The 16,708-nt window shown below is 37.0% G+C and overlaps 3 protein-coding genes across 5 annotated transcripts; 2 read left to right on the top strand and 1 right to left on the bottom strand.

Annotated features, from left to right (window-relative positions):
* Positions 1 to 379: 379 nt before the first annotated feature.
* On the bottom strand, positions 380 to 6,254 carry LOC121784964 (topless-related protein 4-like). The gene is made up of 25 exons (XM_042183255.1): positions 6,217 to 6,254; positions 5,992 to 6,077; positions 5,222 to 5,322; positions 4,964 to 5,143; positions 4,780 to 4,893; positions 4,537 to 4,698; positions 4,343 to 4,460; positions 4,171 to 4,267; positions 4,028 to 4,086; positions 3,809 to 3,962; positions 3,640 to 3,728; positions 3,489 to 3,558; positions 3,347 to 3,417; positions 3,166 to 3,261; positions 2,995 to 3,090; positions 2,787 to 2,908; positions 2,478 to 2,712; positions 2,240 to 2,404; positions 2,004 to 2,150; positions 1,657 to 1,932; positions 1,454 to 1,582; positions 1,285 to 1,380; positions 1,024 to 1,212; positions 742 to 908; positions 380 to 665 (listed from the first exon to the last, which is right to left on the bottom strand). Exons 3-25 carry the CDS (start codon positions 5,299 to 5,301, stop codon positions 521 to 523), a joined length of 3,057 nt encoding a protein of 1,018 aa, XP_042039189.1. The 5' UTR covers positions 5,302 to 5,322; positions 5,992 to 6,077; positions 6,217 to 6,254; the 3' UTR covers positions 380 to 520.
* A 4,496-nt stretch (positions 6,255 to 10,750) lies between these two features.
* LOC121783598 (nucleolin-like) lies at positions 10,751 to 11,932 on the top strand. The gene is made up of 3 exons (XM_042181723.1): positions 10,751 to 10,958; positions 11,276 to 11,319; positions 11,406 to 11,932. The coding sequence occupies exons 1-3, from the start codon at positions 10,860 to 10,862 to the stop codon at positions 11,734 to 11,736; spliced, it is 474 nt and encodes a 157-aa protein (XP_042037657.1). The 5' UTR covers positions 10,751 to 10,859; the 3' UTR covers positions 11,737 to 11,932.
* A 1,615-nt stretch (positions 11,933 to 13,547) lies between these two features.
* On the top strand, positions 13,548 to 16,168 carry LOC121783597 (protein WHAT'S THIS FACTOR 1 homolog, chloroplastic-like). Of its 3 annotated transcripts, none has more exons than XM_042181722.1 (3): positions 13,548 to 14,909; positions 15,214 to 15,734; positions 16,021 to 16,145. In XM_042181722.1, the coding sequence occupies exons 1-2, from the start codon at positions 13,764 to 13,766 to the stop codon at positions 15,214 to 15,216; spliced, it is 1,149 nt and encodes a 382-aa protein (XP_042037656.1). In that variant the 5' UTR covers positions 13,548 to 13,763; the 3' UTR covers positions 15,217 to 15,734; positions 16,021 to 16,145. The 3 variants fall into 3 exon arrangements, with proteins under 3 accessions (XP_042037656.1, XP_042037654.1, XP_042037655.1); XM_042181720.1 differs by having other exon boundaries at positions 15,193 to 15,734; XM_042181721.1 differs by having other exon boundaries at positions 13,548 to 15,734; positions 16,051 to 16,168.
* The last annotated feature ends 540 nt before the right edge of the window (positions 16,169 to 16,708 follow it).

Raw genomic sequence — 16,708 nt, 5'->3', positions numbered from 1 at the left:
TCTCAAATTTATAATAAAACTAAAATTTAGAATTTTTAATAACTGCACACAAGCCCACATAACACACCACACACATGCACACATAAGAAAAATATGCACTACCACCACAAATGCACACACACGGCACCGCATATGCACACAAGAAAAATATTTGGCAAAAAATTTTTTGAATAATTTTTTTTAGTAAAATCAACAAATGAATTATTCATATTTCATTCCATTCCATTCCTATATTATTTGTAGTTACCAAATATAAGAATTGAATCAATCAAGGAATAACAATTCAATTCCATTTTTATTCCTTGTGCTTACCAAGCACAAGAATGTAATGAAATTATCATTCCATTTTCTCCTCGTTCCATTCCATCATATCAAGAAGTTACTTTAGTACTTATTAATATATTGCTTCAAAATAAAAAAAATGATACACTGTAGTCAATATGATTAAATAAGAAAATCCGTCTTTGTAGGTTTAATAGAAAACATCAAAACTGATATACTCCATTGGCCTTGAGAAGATTCAAGATTCAAGGTGGTTCTTGATGGTCCATTGCCCTTGAGACTCTTCGGGTTCGATAACGACCACTCCCCCATTCGACAATCCCAAAGCGAATTGCTCCGGTTTATGTGGATGAGCCGCAACAACAACCGGATCCACGTAACAGCTACATTCCCACAACAAAAGAGAGTTAAACATTGATCAAGATTCTTGAATGGTGCTAGGAAGTTGTCCCGAGTTACCTTAGATGGGGCGGAAGGTACGAAGACGGATCTATCTCAAGGCGTGGGGCGAGGTCTCCTGCACCGAGTATCAAGAGGATCCCGTCTCTCATGGCAGCATACACCACCCGGCTATCACAAGAGTAGGTCGCGTGGGATATGTGAGTGCAGAAGTTGGCGATCGTCCACTGATTTTTCAAGAACCAGATCATCATCTTGAGGTTTTTATGTATATATACGAAGATGAAGATGAAGATGAAGATGAAGATGAAGATGAAGATGAAGTGTATAGGTATAGAAAACCTGCTTCACACGTCTTAGTGTTGCAGTTTCATATATGGCGAGCTGAGTCTCGTGCACTGCCAGAAAGTGCTGCTGATCCTTGTCTAGTTCGACGTTCGTCTCTGACAAGTCCGATGCCAGCCAGCCGACCGAGATCTGCAGCACCGTACTTTTCTTCTTCTCCCATGTGATAGAGTCCCACAGCACAATCTGAAAGCAATAAAACATTTCAAGAAAACGCGCACGCACCTCTGTGCACGAGGAGGTGTAGAGAGGACTAACCTGAGTATCGACCCCACAAGAAACGAGCACATTTAGATTGGTCGAGAAAGCCAATCCGCTGATTCGTTTGGAATGCCCCTCGAGCTTGCTTATCCGCTGCAAAACCAAAGAAAATCAAGAAATGCACGTTTCTCGTGGCACTTGTAGACGTTGGCGCGGGATGCAATACCTCATCAACGCGTATATTGTAGATGAGAATCGTGGAGTCATCCATGCCTATAGCTATTATGTTGTTGTCCGGTGGATAGAACAAGAGGCACGTTGCAGCCGGCGGTGATGGCATCACACTCCTCATGTTCTGCAATTCACATCACAAGAGACGAACAAAGATGAGTCGTTTAGAAACGATACGCGCTCAACTAGTAGTATTACCTTGAATCCCAGCAAGTTGTACAAACTAATCATCCTCCCCGACGAAGATATTAAATAAGAGTCGTTCTTCGACAGCGAAAGGCACGGCGTGACCACATCCCTGCTCTTGTCAGGAAGGTCGTTGGTCATTAACAATCCGCTCCTCGGCTGCCATAACCGAGGGGCACATTTCATCGTTGCCTCGCCACTCTTCGCCCATCTCCACAGTAGATGAGTGCCGTCTTCTGCTAATGCGAGAATGCCATTACCCGTGTGCGTGTACACCAATCTCCGTATCTGCAGCCATCAAACGTTACTAAAATCACGAGAAATCAGTGATACGAGAGTGGCATCTCTGTGAAACACACCAGATTAGTCTTGACTTCAGAAGTGAGTAGCATGGATTGGCAGCGAGTAACTTCAACGATTTTAGAAACGTTCGTTGCCTCCACATTGTTCGAAGATGTACCTCCTGCACCTCCTTGACATGGGAAAGGCGGCGAACCTACAGAAAGCTGCGAACAATAAACGAACGAGAACGAGCATTTAGAAGAGAATTCGTTGCCACGAAACAAACTAACAAAGGATTCTGTTAGAAACTGACATTGCTGAAGGGTTCTGTTAGACATTTAGCAGAATCACCAAAATCGAAGGCGGCTTCTTGCAGAAAACGACGGCCGGAATCATTTGCCAAGATCTTGATTCGACTATCAACAGCAGAAACAGCCAATAGATTCCCTTTCTTACTGAAGCAAATATATGGCCTCGCCTAACAAAACACCCCGATTAAGTCTAGCAGTAGCTTTAAAATGATTCAAGACATCAAAGTGTAAGAAACCTACTTGCAAACCACCATCAGCATCAATGACGGCTAAAAGTTCGTCGCAGTCCATATCCCAGATTTTGATCACATGCTCGTCTCCAGCTGCCAGAAACCGGTTGAGGCAGGTATTGAATTGAACCACAGCCGAAGAGCGTTTGCTTAGTAACTGGTAATTCCTAACAATATTCCCTTCATTCTCATTCCATTCAACAACGTAGGATTCTCCGTTTTCCTCCGTCCCACACAAAAACACCCTAAAAATTTAAACAAATCAGAGCATAGATACACAACTAATGTGAACAGACACGTTCTCCGGTCAATCATTCACCTTTTATTGCCATAAGCCATTCTTGTACGACAGGAATCGGGAGCACAATAAGTCACTCTCGATCCTTCATTATCGAACAACCATACTTTTATCTCTCCACTTATGGAAATGGAAGACAGGAACTGTTTATTACAAAAAGACGATGAGCATTAACACACTCGTTTGCACGAGTAAAAAAAGGTCAACGTAATAAGGAGTATACTCTCACATGGATATTTCTCTTCAAACCAGGGCATAGCGAGTACACGGGATCCTCGTGGCCCTCAAAGGTATAGAGTTTAGCGCCAGTTGCCGCACCCCAAACCTTAGAGAAACATAAAAAAAATCGAAGATTGTTAAAGGTCAATCGTCATAATAGCTTTATAGCTGCGTAAATTACCTTAATCAACTTGTCATCACCACAACTTACGACGACAAGTATTTTATCTGCTTTAGAGAATGCTAGATCATTCACACTGCCAATATGTGCGTCGATCTGGAGAGAAAAAAGTTAGATAAATTAGAGACGCTAATGCGTATATGTAACATAACACGTGGATGATTAGTAACAGAAGCTATACCTCTAATTTCTTCTCAAAGCAATTGCCATTTTTATCATACAAATGTAGCTCGTTTTTCGAATATGCAACCCCTGTCATCGATAAACTTTGTTCTAAGTTAACCGTTTTGACTAGCTCGGGGAAATATAATTTTCGAGCTTACCAAATAGAGAACCATCAAGGCTCCACAGTACACGATTAACGGAGATGCTGTGATTTTTATCCATTTTCTCCTGATCACACACAATTTTGTTCACAATCTATCTACTCAAGCGAGTAAGCCGGGATTAGGAGAGAAAAAAGATGATGTTTACCATTAACGACTTGACCACAAATTCTCTTCTGAACAGCTTGTCGTAAGCAGCAACGTCCCAGATTTCCACATCTCCAGATAATTTCCCGACTACAAGAATAGATTCAGCAGCAGCACGAGTGATTAGAACGTAACATCACGGGAAAAATTACCAAATTTAAGTTGTCAACCTAATAACAGAGCCTCATGAACAGGGTGAAAATCAATGCTAGTCATGAATGAGCCTATATCCAAAACCCGTTCGACCGTGCTAGGAAATTCGATAGGAGGTTCATTTCGAGAAGCTTGACAACAGGTGGAAATAACCGTCTGCGAGACCTCCTCCTGCATTCATTGTTCAAACACTATGAGGACTGCGTAAATCAATACGTAGCATGATTACAAGGTACCTCGTTTATATGTTCCGTTGCCTTTACACCGACAAAGAGCCTACCCTCCTCAGCTAAAGCTGCAGTTACCGAATTTGTTGTATAAATTTAGGTCTAAATCTGATGCAGATACATGAAAGTGAAAAAAATTACAACGAGACAACCTTGGTCGGACAGAGCTTCATGGTTCCTGATTGTAACGGGGGAATCAGTTGACGAGTCTCTCTCGAGAGGCCATTCAACTGCAACAGGTGAGGGCGGCTGCAGAAGAATTCAATCAAAAAGTCTAATAGAGAAACGACACGCCTTTCTCTACGAAGAAAGTAATAATCTTACCAACGAGCACAACTGAGCCTGCATATTATCGGATCCGGGACACTTATGATCTGTAAAGAGGGTGTCGATGTGCGGTTGCGAGTGAGGACGTGTGCATAGCACATGCTGCCAGTTCAAACTGCATATTGTAACATTAGAACCACTTCACCCCAAATGAACACATACTTTACACGAAAAAAAGTGGAATTACCCACCTTTGGTTAATCAAACGCCTCAACCTCGACTTTTTTATTTGAGGAAACCTAGTTTTTCCTTGGAGAAGGGGGTTTGCCTCGATGACAGACCGAAGATCACCTAGGAGGCCTTTTCTAGCAGTTAACGCGTCTCCATAAAGGGCAAGCGAATCATTTTCCCTGTTATGTTACCAAATAAGAGTATCAACCTTTATAGAAATTCTTAATGATATTATTTTGTATTTATTCCACTCCTAATTATACCTCAAGTCATCTAGTGCCAAGAGCTGAGCCATTTCTTTGTACAATTCTTCGTTCGACTGCGCAAACACCTTGAGATCCTTCTTAAGAATGTCTAAGGCGATAGAAAACTCGTGCCTGTCGAAACAAATGCAAATGAGTTAGAAACAAGCCAACATTTCGAGAAAAACATCATCGTCTAGCTTACTTATCCAAGGCCTCGAGATACTTTTGCTTCCTAATCTCAAAATATATCTTGGTGGAGTATTTGTTGTCTTCAACGACTGTGAAGCTTGAGAGATATTTCTCCGCCTTGTCCCAGTTCCCATCCAGCACCAGCTCCTCGAAATACTTCATATTGAAGAAATAGCCCGATTCTTGCTCAAGCCTATTACAGAAGGTATACACATGGGATACGAATCGGAAAAAAAAAGTGGAATGACACGAGCCCAACATAACAACTCACATGTGTGCGGTCTTCTTAAGATTCTCCTCATCACAGAACTGCATGATCAAGAACATTAGGTCTTTGCAAAGAGACGACATTGCTGGCAGCTGTCACCTAACCTATAAATTAAGCAATAATTTCACAATCAAAAGATTAATTTGCCAAATTAGAACTAATCAACTTGCCAAAAATGTATTGCATCAACATATCAATATAAGTTATTCTTCTCCTCTCACCAAACTAAGGTAATGATCAGGCTCAAGAACACACACAGACACACAGTTCATAAGCACATAGAGTCAAATTTAAGCACATTTTTGTGCCCTAAATCTTAGAGGAAAGACCCACAAAACAAATCAAAATATGGACCTTAAATTCTTCAAATCAGACAAAGCTATACATCATATTAATCTATGAGTGTAAATAAACTAAAGGGAACATAGTCCAAAAGGCACCAAAATGATAAGGCTCAAGAACACACACACACACACACACAGTCCATAAGCACATAGAGTGAAATTTAAGCACACTTTTGTAGCCTAATTCATAAAATTAAAAAGGAAAGACCACAAAACAAATTAACATATGGACCTTAATATCTTGAAATCAGACAAATGTATACATCAGACAATGGAAACATGGTCCAAAAAAGGCACAAGAATGATAATAAAACAAAAACACACAAAGCCCATAAGCACATATAGACATAGTCAAATTCAGGCACATTTTTGCATTCAAATTCACAGAGGAAAGACCCAAAAAACAAATTAAAAATTAAAAAACATTACCTTAATTTCTTGAAATCAGACAAGTTGGGGGTTCAACAATTTTGAAATTGTTTCTCATCAAATCTACGCCAAAATCAAGAATAACCCTATTATCAAATGAAACAAAAATGATGGAATGACTCTTATCAAGGCAAAGATTCAATCTTTTCTTACTCAAAAACAGTCCATATAAATGGAAAATCAAACAAGCTGGAAAGTGAGTAAAAAAAGCAGTGAGATGCTTACTTTTTGATTGGAAGAAAAAGGAAAACAACTAAGCTCTCTCTCACTCTACAAAAACATATAGTATCTGTGTCAGAATCAGAGTTATTTATTTGAACTTGGGTGATAAGTACGTCTGCTTATCAGATAAGTCTCGCTGAAACAGTCAAACAGGAATGTTTGTTGGATTCTCCAATAATTCATTTTTTCACAATTTTTTTAAAAAAATAAATGGGTGACTTTGTACTTCAATTTCCAAATTTCATTTTTGAAACTCGTAAATGTATTTTAATCACATTCGTCGTACATAGACGTATCCTCCAATAGTCTCCATCCTATTATTTTAATTTAATTTCATAACAATAAATGTTGGAATGTAAATTCACTTTTTGTATTTGCTACACATTGGAATTTTAATATGAAGTGGACTAAACTGTATGAGTCTTTATTTTTAGGACATTAGTGGTAATAAATGTACATAGACTGTATATATAATTGGATTTTAATGTTTAAAATCAATTCATTATTATTTAATTTAATTTAATTTAAAATAAAATAAAACAAAACAAAATAATATATATTACATTGAAACTTTTGAAATGAAGTATTTGATGTTTTAGGAAACAAATTAAGCAACTTTTACGTTTGATATCTGCATAATTATCTCATATTTAAAATATAAATTATGTGTAATTTTATCATAAATCTTCAAATAAAACCTTTTCTAGTGACATTTTCCAAAATATATTAAGAGCATAATATAATTAATATAGATAATATGTATATTATCTTTTTTTAAATTGTAGTATATTCGAATGCATTAACCATGGAGTATTAAATAAGGTAACATGCTAGCAGTGGAGGATCCACGTGGGAACAAAGGGATACAACTGTACCCTTAAAACAACTTCGCATATGTGGTGTAGTGGTATTTATCTCCGCCTCTCACCCTGGAGACCAGGGTGAGATTCTCATCACCAGCGCCTTCTTCATTTTCCTACATATTTGTATCTTCAAATATTGCATTTTTTATATATTTACTTGTCTTTTTAAATATTCTAAAATGCTTTTGAAAGGGGAAATCTATCTAATGCATAGTATATATTTATTTTTTCCGTTTTAAAATATTCAATTGGATTCAAAACCGACACAACTCACATCATTCGTTTTTATGTTTTTCTCAAAAAATTGGACACTTTTTTTATAATTTTAGTTTTTAAATATTTTAATAGATTTTTATTCTCTTCTAATGCATGTTTCGTTCATTCATTTTTCTATTTTTTCCAAAAAATTGGACACTTTTTATAATTTTAGTTTTTTAACATTTTAATAGATTTTGATTCTCTTCTAATGTATGTTGTTTCGTTAGTTAGTTTTTATCTTTCCGATTTTTTTTCTAGTGCACATCTATATCATATTTTTATATTAAAATTACAAGTATAAATATTTAGCAAGAAAAATTAAATAAAATAAAAACGATTGGTCAGATTTTGAAACTTCGAATCGTTATAATTATTTATCGTATCCCAAATGAAAAATCCTGGATTCGTCACTGCATGCTAACATACGTGATCCATATAGTATGTAATGTGTATTGCGGTTGCTGGGCTTAAACAACTCGACCTTATGCAGTGTGGATACATCTACTACTTTCTAGATACTTCTAAATCTTCTCTCTCAATGATACATTAAAATGAAAATAATAATAATAATAATAATAATAATAATAATAATAATAATAATGGAATTAAAATAAATGACTTTGGTTGGTAAAGATATACTGTAAATCTTTGAATAAATATAAATGTGCATAAAATATAGAGTATACTACATGATGACTCTAAATTATAGTTATAAATCAAATAAAAGCGGATCATCTTTATTCAAGTACTCCTACTAGATTTTATTACTCATTTCGTCCCATAAGAATATGGACAATTAAAATAGCATGAGAATTAATAAACAATTGATAAATGAGAGTTTAAATAGTGTTAGTGGATAGTTGAGACCTACATTATTGAATTGTAATGGTGGTCATAGTTATATAAGTTGTAAATAAATTGATGTACATGAGCAATGAGTTGAAGACAACTTTCCATAAATGGAAATGCCTATATTTTTAAGGGAATGATAAAAATAGAAAGTGCACATATTTTTATGGGACGAATGAAGCATTAATTGCCCTTATTATACTTTTAAAGATATCACTAATCATATTTTGAAAAATATGCATATACCTATTTAGTTTGAAAACGACAATCCTTTTCAAATTATTGTACAAAGATAAAATGTACTCAGTAATATAATTAATGTATTTGAAATTAATTAATATATTATTAACTAATAATCTTTTTGTCCATGAAAAATAGACTCATCATCAGTTTTATTGAGAACTGATAAAATAAGAGAGAGAAAAAGTAGATAAAATACTAAATATAGAAGAAAAAGCGAATAAAATATGAAAGAAGAGAGAAAATTGGTAAAATATAGAAATAACCTTTTTATTTTTGAAATAGAGACAATTTTTGGTGGAAAAAATTAGAGCACAAAATACCAATGCATATACATTAATTAATCAGTAATTCTAAATATTAATTGATTTATATATAAGTTTTTATTGACGTCGAAAATGGAAATTTTAGTTTAATTACTACTAGAATCTTCCGAAAAAGAAAAAAAAGTAAAGAAATATAAACCATGGTTAATTGACCCCTCCCTTCAGAGCATCCGCAGCGGTGGCGGTTGGCGCCACCGCCGTCCGTGCCAGCGGCAAGGCGAAGGACCGCCACCGCTGCAACCGCGCCGCTGGCACGGCGCTGCTCGATGTATCGAGCACGTCCGTGCCAGCGAACGCACACGTGGCGGTCTCCCATTCGCCAACGGCATAGCCGTTGGTTTCAAACATTTTTTTATTTTTTTTTTAAAAAAAATCGGATTTTTATTAAAAAAATCGATAAAAAATAAAAAAAAAAATTTTCACTTCCCCAAAAAATTATATCCGTTTATAACCGTTTTTCCCCACTTTTTAATTTTTTTTTTATTTTTTTTACCCCAAAAATACACACTTTCATCTATAAATACCCCCAATTTCACTCCAAAAAATTCACACTTTCACTACACAATTCTCATCATCAATCTCTCATATCCATTTTCATCTTCCTCTCACACCCTACAACACCACTATGTCCGGTAACGACGACAACCCAAGCGGCTCTCACGGTTGGAACCCCGAATGGTTCGGTTCGCAACCGTTTCATAGTCCGGAAACGGAATATTCGGCCCCTCCTCTCACCCAAGATTCGGGCGTTCCGAGTGGCTACCGGCCATACCCAATCGACGATCAAGGTGCCTCCGATGGGCGCTACGGGTGGACACCGGAGCCTAGGCCTCGCGCCCCTTCCCAAATGCCGAATCCTCCATCTCGCGCCGGTGTCCGCACACCGTACTCACCGGCGGAGATGGAAAGATTGTTCAAGGCGTACTTGGAAATCTCCGAAGATGCGGTGGTTGGAACGAACCAATCCGGCGATCACTTTTGGTGGCGCGTCTCTAGCCGGTACAATGCACACCGGCCGCCGGGAACGATCGAGCGCAACGAGAGTATGGTGCGCAACTGCATCGGCCGAGCCAACGAAGAAATTGGCAAGTTCAACGGCTATTTCATCCAGGAGTCCCGGAATGCCGGGAGCGGCCGAAGCGAGGTCGACATCATCACCGCCTCGCTGAGCACCTACCAATCCATGAACGGTAAGTCGTTCAAATATCTTAACGTTTGGCAGGAGACGCGGACGCACCCGAAGTATAAGGGAGGCATAACATCCTCCTCTAGCGGCTCCTCCAAACGCTCACGGACGCATCCCTATCCGACGCCGGCGAAGAAGTGGCTAGCTAACTCGCCGAAGCTAACTTGGGTAGCCCCGATGCCCAACCAAGCGGTTCCCGACGCCGACCGCAAGGTAGGAAGAAGGCGGCGGCCGAACGACGTCGCGCCGCGACTCCATCTGCCCCTGCTCCCGAACCCGCACCCTATGTTCCACCTCCACCCCCGAACAACTCGTTGTGGGCCCTTTTGGCCCAACTCAATATGGCCGATAGGTCAACTATGACCCCCACGCAACTTCAAACGCACGAGTCCATGATATTGGGTCTCCAAAAACAATTGGGGTTGGTGCCGCCGGATGCGTAGTCTTCCTCGGGTTATATTAGCCAATAATTATGTAATTTTTAATTTTTAGGAGTTTAATTATGTAATTTTTAATTTTTAGTATTTTAATTATGTAATTTTTAATTTTTAGGATTTTAATTATGTCTTTTTATTTTATTTGTAATTTGTTATTTTTATTGTGGTTTTTTTTAATGAATTTTAGTATTATGAAAATGTTTTTGTGTAATTGAATTTTATATTAATTGTGCTCGTCCTTGCGGAAGAACACAGTTGTGGGTGTTGTGCTCTTGCCAGAGAGCAGGCATGAATAGTACCGCCCGGGCCCACAACCGTGCCGCTGGCAAGAGCACGGTTGTGGATGCTCTCATATTCATAAAACCCCCAAATTGGAAATAAATTAATTGAGTTAGGGTTTTAGATCTCAGTCGTTTATAAATTCACACACATCTACATTTACTCTTCCTACTTCGATTGATTTATCCCAAATTACGTTAGGGTTTTCATGGAGGCTCAAACTGCGGCTGCGTTCCTCGCTCAGAGCCTCTCCACCTTCGCGATTCAGGCTCTCCTCCTTCAAATTTCCACCGCTCTGCTCTCCACGGTACAGTTCTTCCCCCGTTTGATCTTAATTCTGTTATTTTAGCGCGGTTATTGATGTGCTTGTGCGTTTCGCAGTTTTTGTTGTGATTTTTTGGCGGTTCCGTTTTATTATTGTGTAATTAATGGTGATGTGGTTGTAGATGTGCAAAAATTTGAGTTTGAAGGCTGTTTTTGTCATCTGTTGGTTTCGAGTCCATTCGATTTTTGTTGAATTTCGTTCGTATTTGATGATTATGTTGCTAATTTGGATTTTCAGATAATGTTTATTTGATTGATGAGCTCTGTGGTTGAGTTGGTTTGTGTTAATTGTTTTTGTAGATAGGAGCTCTTGCAAACGCAGCTGAACCAACAGTGGTAGATAGGTGAGATTTATTGCCTGATTTCTAAAATGTTCTTCAATTTGTAGTTTATTTAGTTAGGCATTGACGGCATCATTTGTTGTTTGAAGGCTTTTGATGAGTGAGCTTGGCATGAAGAAGCAGCCTGAGAATCAAGAAGCCAGTGAAGATGAGGACGATGATGATGAAGACGATGATGAGGATGGTGGAGACGAGGAGGATGAAGATGCCGGAGGGGACGAGGAAGGGGAGGACCAAGGTGGTGATGAGGACCCGGAGGACATTCCTGCTGCAAATGGTGATGGTGCTGGAAGTGGGGACGATGAGGAGGACGACGAGGACGAAGATGATGGTGATGATGGCGACGAGGATGAGGAAGAGGAGGAGGAAGAAGAGGAAGAGGATGAGACTCCAGAACCACCTACTAAAAGGAGGAAATGAGCCTAGATATATGATCAATCTCCTTGTCTCTGTGTTTTTTAGTTTTGAATTTTGCATAGGATGTAATTTTTTATATCAATGCTTTCACTATCTTTTCTTTGTTTTAACTACATTTTTTATGTTTTTGGTGATCAACATATCATTTCAGAAATAAAAAAATGTATCTATTGATTAAGATTAAACAGTTACTATTTCATTTCTTAGTGTTATTACTAGTTCATCAAGTTAGATGATAAATTGATGATTTGAGATGGGCTTTCAATTATGCCTAACATGCCTTAATTTTAGAAAGATGGATTTTTTTTAGAGTAGTGATTTAGAGACATAATGTCTCTATGCCATAATACTTATCTTGACATAATTATATTTTATATTGTGACTAATTTATCCTCTTGTTATTTTAGAAACATAAATATTAGATTATGAAGTTTAATTAATCGGCACATGCTTATCATGCTTGCATTCAATGTATTCATAATTTTAAATTGAGTATTTAAAGTCTTAATTAGAGTATTCATACTTTTAATTAGAGTACCATTAAAAGTATATTTCGTAATTTTACAGATATAATCATATATTTTTAAAATATAAAATTAAAAATGATTGTTCTTACAAATATAATTTATTACTATTTTTATAAATAAAAGGTAGTATGAAAAATATTATTTATTAAAACCTGTTTTATAAACTGCATAAGGGGATTGATAAGATATGTATTTTAATTTACATAGGGAATTTTAGTTTGGGAAAAAACAATACAATGGGAATTGATCAAATGTGCATTGTAATTCGTACGAGACAAAAAAAAATGCTATTTTTCGGGTCAGTGATAAAAAAATCAAATAGGGAGTATAATTTATTTTATAGTTAAAACCACTAAGATATTATAATTATGAAAATTATTTAAAGTATTATATCTCTAAAATTTAAATAGTACATTTATTTATTTTTAATTAGTGTCATACTTATTTTACTACTAAGCAATATGAAATATAGAGGATGAGATGTGATGAATTTTCTAATTAAGTTATGAAAACTCTAAAGTCAATTTATATAACGTATATAGTGTAACACATTGTAAATGTAAATATGATAAGATTAATTTTGAAAGATATATTTCGATAAATTAATTATTTGATGAAAAAAAAGTTCATGCATGTCTTTATTAATTACTTGCATGGTATATCTTCAATTAACTTATATTATTATGTTTTATTATTTGTATTTTATATCTTTTAACATTAGTATAGGTTTTATTAATAATATTAAACCAAATAATTAATTAATTAAGTTATCATTATTTGCGAATTACAATCACAATCAAGTTTCAAATAATAGAATTGTCAAATAGAGATTTGTTGTAACTAAATGTAATTAAAGAAATGTTAGGAGTATGCCATAATTATAGGGATCTTAGCTAATCTCATTCACCTAAATTAGAAGAATTGAACGTTTTTTCATATAAGGACAAGAATGTACATATACAAATTGTAAAGTTAATAGGAAATTAAATGTATTGTAATATTACTATTTAACCCCTATTATGGCCATGCCATTATGTCTCTAAAACAATTTTTTTTTAAAAATTATGAATACAAAATCAAGTTTTATTTTTTACTTTATGTGGGATTGGATTATGAGTGGTAATAAGAGTATAAAACTATTTTCAACAAGTAATTACTCCCTTGGTTTCTTGTCAATTAATGCGTTTTGTAATAAATAGGAGAGATTAAAATAGTGGATTTTGGTAACATAAATGACTAATATATGTACTAACTGCTAACCCCATATACTTGAAACGTAGGCAATTTCGTATTATAGGGTGAACATACTGTTTTTGATTCGGTTTTTACCAAAACCAAATTGATCGGAATGAACCAAAAAATCGATTTTTGTTATTAAAAACCCAAGTACAAAAATCCCAACTTTATTCGTACTAGCAACAGGCATAAAATAAACGGAGCTTTAAATTGAAGGATCTTGCACTCCAACTGGTCGACCTATTTCCTCTGAGGAAAACCCCAAGAATGTATAGACTGCAAAAGCCATTTGCGATGGACAAAACGAGGGAATCCTGCATTTCATCATCCTACACAAGGATTCAAATCATGCACAAAACAACTGCAGGTAGAAAGCCAAAGAAGAAGATATACCACAGAGTGCAAGAACTTGACAGAGTCATGGATCTTGACAAGAAGCCCTCTGTGATCCTTCAGCTCAAATCCCTCATTCAATCCCAGAAAACAGCCTCCCTTCTGCTCAGAGATCTCGAGAAAGAAGTTGGCTTCGTGCATAAATGGACTTACATGGCCGTGATCGAGAGATACCCCACCGTTTTTCGTGTATTCGGTGGTCAGGGGTCGCCTCCCGCAGTCACATTGACTGAAAAAGCTAAAAAGATTGCGTTTTTAGAGTCAGAGGCGAGGGCGGAGATGGAGCCCATTTTGGTTAGGAATTTGAGGAAGCTTTTGATGCTTTCAGTTGATTGTAAACTCCCCTTAAAAACCATTGATTTGATCTCTGATGAGTTGGGATTGCCTCATGATTTCAAGAACTGTGTGATTCTGAAATACCCCGAGTTTTTCAGATTGGATGAGATGAATGGGAGGGAGTTTCTGCATTTGGAGAATTGGGATTCTTCGCTAGCAGTAACTGCTCGGGAGGAGAGGCTGTCGTCTCAAGAACTCATCCTCAATACGAAACGCGTTAGGATATCCAAAGATGGGAACCTTCCGGGGCACTTTGCGTTCCAATTGAGGTTTCCTGCTGGTTTTAGGCCGAATGTGAGCTATCTCGAGGAGGTTGAGAGGTGGCAGAAGATGGAATTCCCTTCTCCTTACTTGAACGCGAGGAGGTTTGAAGTGTCCGACCCAAAGTCTCGAAAGAGAGCTGTGGCAGTGCTTCATGAGCTCTTGAGTTTAACCATGGAGAAGAGACTGACTTCTGCTCAGCTGGATGCCTTCCACTCAGAATACCGGCTGCCTTCTCGACTCCTGCTCTGCTTGATCAAGCATCACAGCGTGTTTTATGTTACTAACAAAGGTGTGAAGAGCACTGTGATTCTCAAGGAGGCTTATGACGGGACAGCATTGGTTCATAAGTGTCCTTTGATTGAGTACAGAGATAAATTCATGGCTCTTATCGGGAGAAACGAGTGCAGTTCGTGCAATGAGGTATCATCTTCTTCTTCGACTTGATTAAAACTTTGCTCTTGGGATTTTGTGGTATGATCATCTTCATATGCTAGAAAACTCCTGCTTCATTTGTTCAAGATTTTTCTTTTGAAGATTGAGTTTTATTTTAAAGATTTTAAAGAAGATTGAGTTTTAATTTACTTGATCAAATTAGCATTTCTTATATTGATGGTGGAAACACAGAAGAGTTATTCAAATGATGAACCATTATTTCTGCAAATCAAGATTACAATATGGTAACTCAGTTTTCAAATGATGAAAGGCTAAAATTCTTGAAAAGCAGTGATCAACAAAGAGATTTGGTGGAGTAAGGGAAGAAGAAGGTGGGTCGATCCCAAGCATAGGTGAATCTGACAGCAGCTCGGGGAAGAATAGGCTGCCCTCGATTTATTAAGCAGTAGTCGCCTTTCGTCTGGAAAATCGACCGATCAACAGGCTTAACTGTCTGAAAACCACGGCAAGTTACTATTATGTTCAACTGTGAGCAGTTGCAGTTGTTGACAACTTGCACGTCCCACTCCGGCAACCCTCTATTCTTCCTCCCGCTCCTCACTGTCCCGACCACAATGTCCTTGGGTCCGCATTTACCGAATGCTGCAGTAACAGAGATCATATTAGCATTTTTATGATGAAAATTGAACTAACCTTGAATGTGATTAATGTGTGAAACCATAGTTTTGTCACTTTTGTTTCTGGTTTTTATTCTCTTTTTGTTTGGATGAGTTTCATTTACCTGTTGAGATGAAACACAAAATAGAAAACACTGCAATTGCAAGCCTCATTGATGCCATCATTGTGAAGAAGGTATGTTTGTGATCATGAATTTATAGTGTTTTTTTTACATTTATTGTAAACTACTAGTACTTGATTGCATGAATTTTTATAGCAAGAAATCTACACATATAGTATGATGAGAATTTTGTGCACATGTGTTTCAAATTGAAAAACGTGGTTAAGCCTCATCCTCGTGGAATATTAAAAGTCACATTAGATACAATTTCACCCAAATTAGACCCCGTAAGTAAATTGAGAAAAATTTTAATATTCTTGTTTTTTTTACGACTGATTTTTAAAACTGCGGATGAATCAGAATTTGACGAATAAATTGTTCACGGAGCAGTGGTCGCCATTCCTCTGGAAAATCGAGGGATCAACAGGCTCAACTGTCTGAAAACCACGGCAAGTTAGTACTGTGTTCGACTGTGAGCAGTTACAGTTGTTCACAAGTTGCACGTTCCACTCCGGCTTCCCTCCTATCTGCTTCCCGCTCTTCGCTGTCCCGATCACAAGGTCGTTCGCTCCACATTTACCAAATGCTGCAGCAACATACATGAACATTCTAGTGATGAAATTTGAACTAATCTTGAATGTGATTTATGTGTGAAATAGTTTTGTCACTTTGTTTCTGGTTTTTAAACTCTTGTGTTTGAATGAGTTTCATTACTTAAAATGGATCAGTCCAGCAACTGAATTCCGTAAATTTAACGGGCGTTACACGTTTTTATTAACGGAATTCAGTTGTTGGATTGACACATTTTGAAAATTTTGCCTTCATTTTTTACCTGTGGAGATGAAACACAAAATGGAAAGCACTGCAATTGCAAGCCTCATTGAAGCGACTATGTAGTTTTGTTGGACTATTGCATGGTGAAAGCTTGAACTTGTAGCTTTTTTTTTTACAAATATTATGACTTATTGTAAATTGCTTGATTGCAAGAATGTTGAGAATTTTGCTTTGAAAGGATTCTATCCTATTTAGCAAATATTATGACTTATTT

The sequence above is a fragment of the Salvia splendens genome, chromosome 21, assembly GCF_004379255.2.
Source record: "Salvia splendens isolate huo1 chromosome 21, SspV2, whole genome shotgun sequence".
Lineage (NCBI taxonomy): Eukaryota > Viridiplantae > Streptophyta > Magnoliopsida > Lamiales > Lamiaceae > Salvia > Salvia splendens.
The sequence above is the reverse complement of the archived record's forward strand: the minus strand, read 5'-3'. Positions and strand labels throughout refer to the sequence as shown.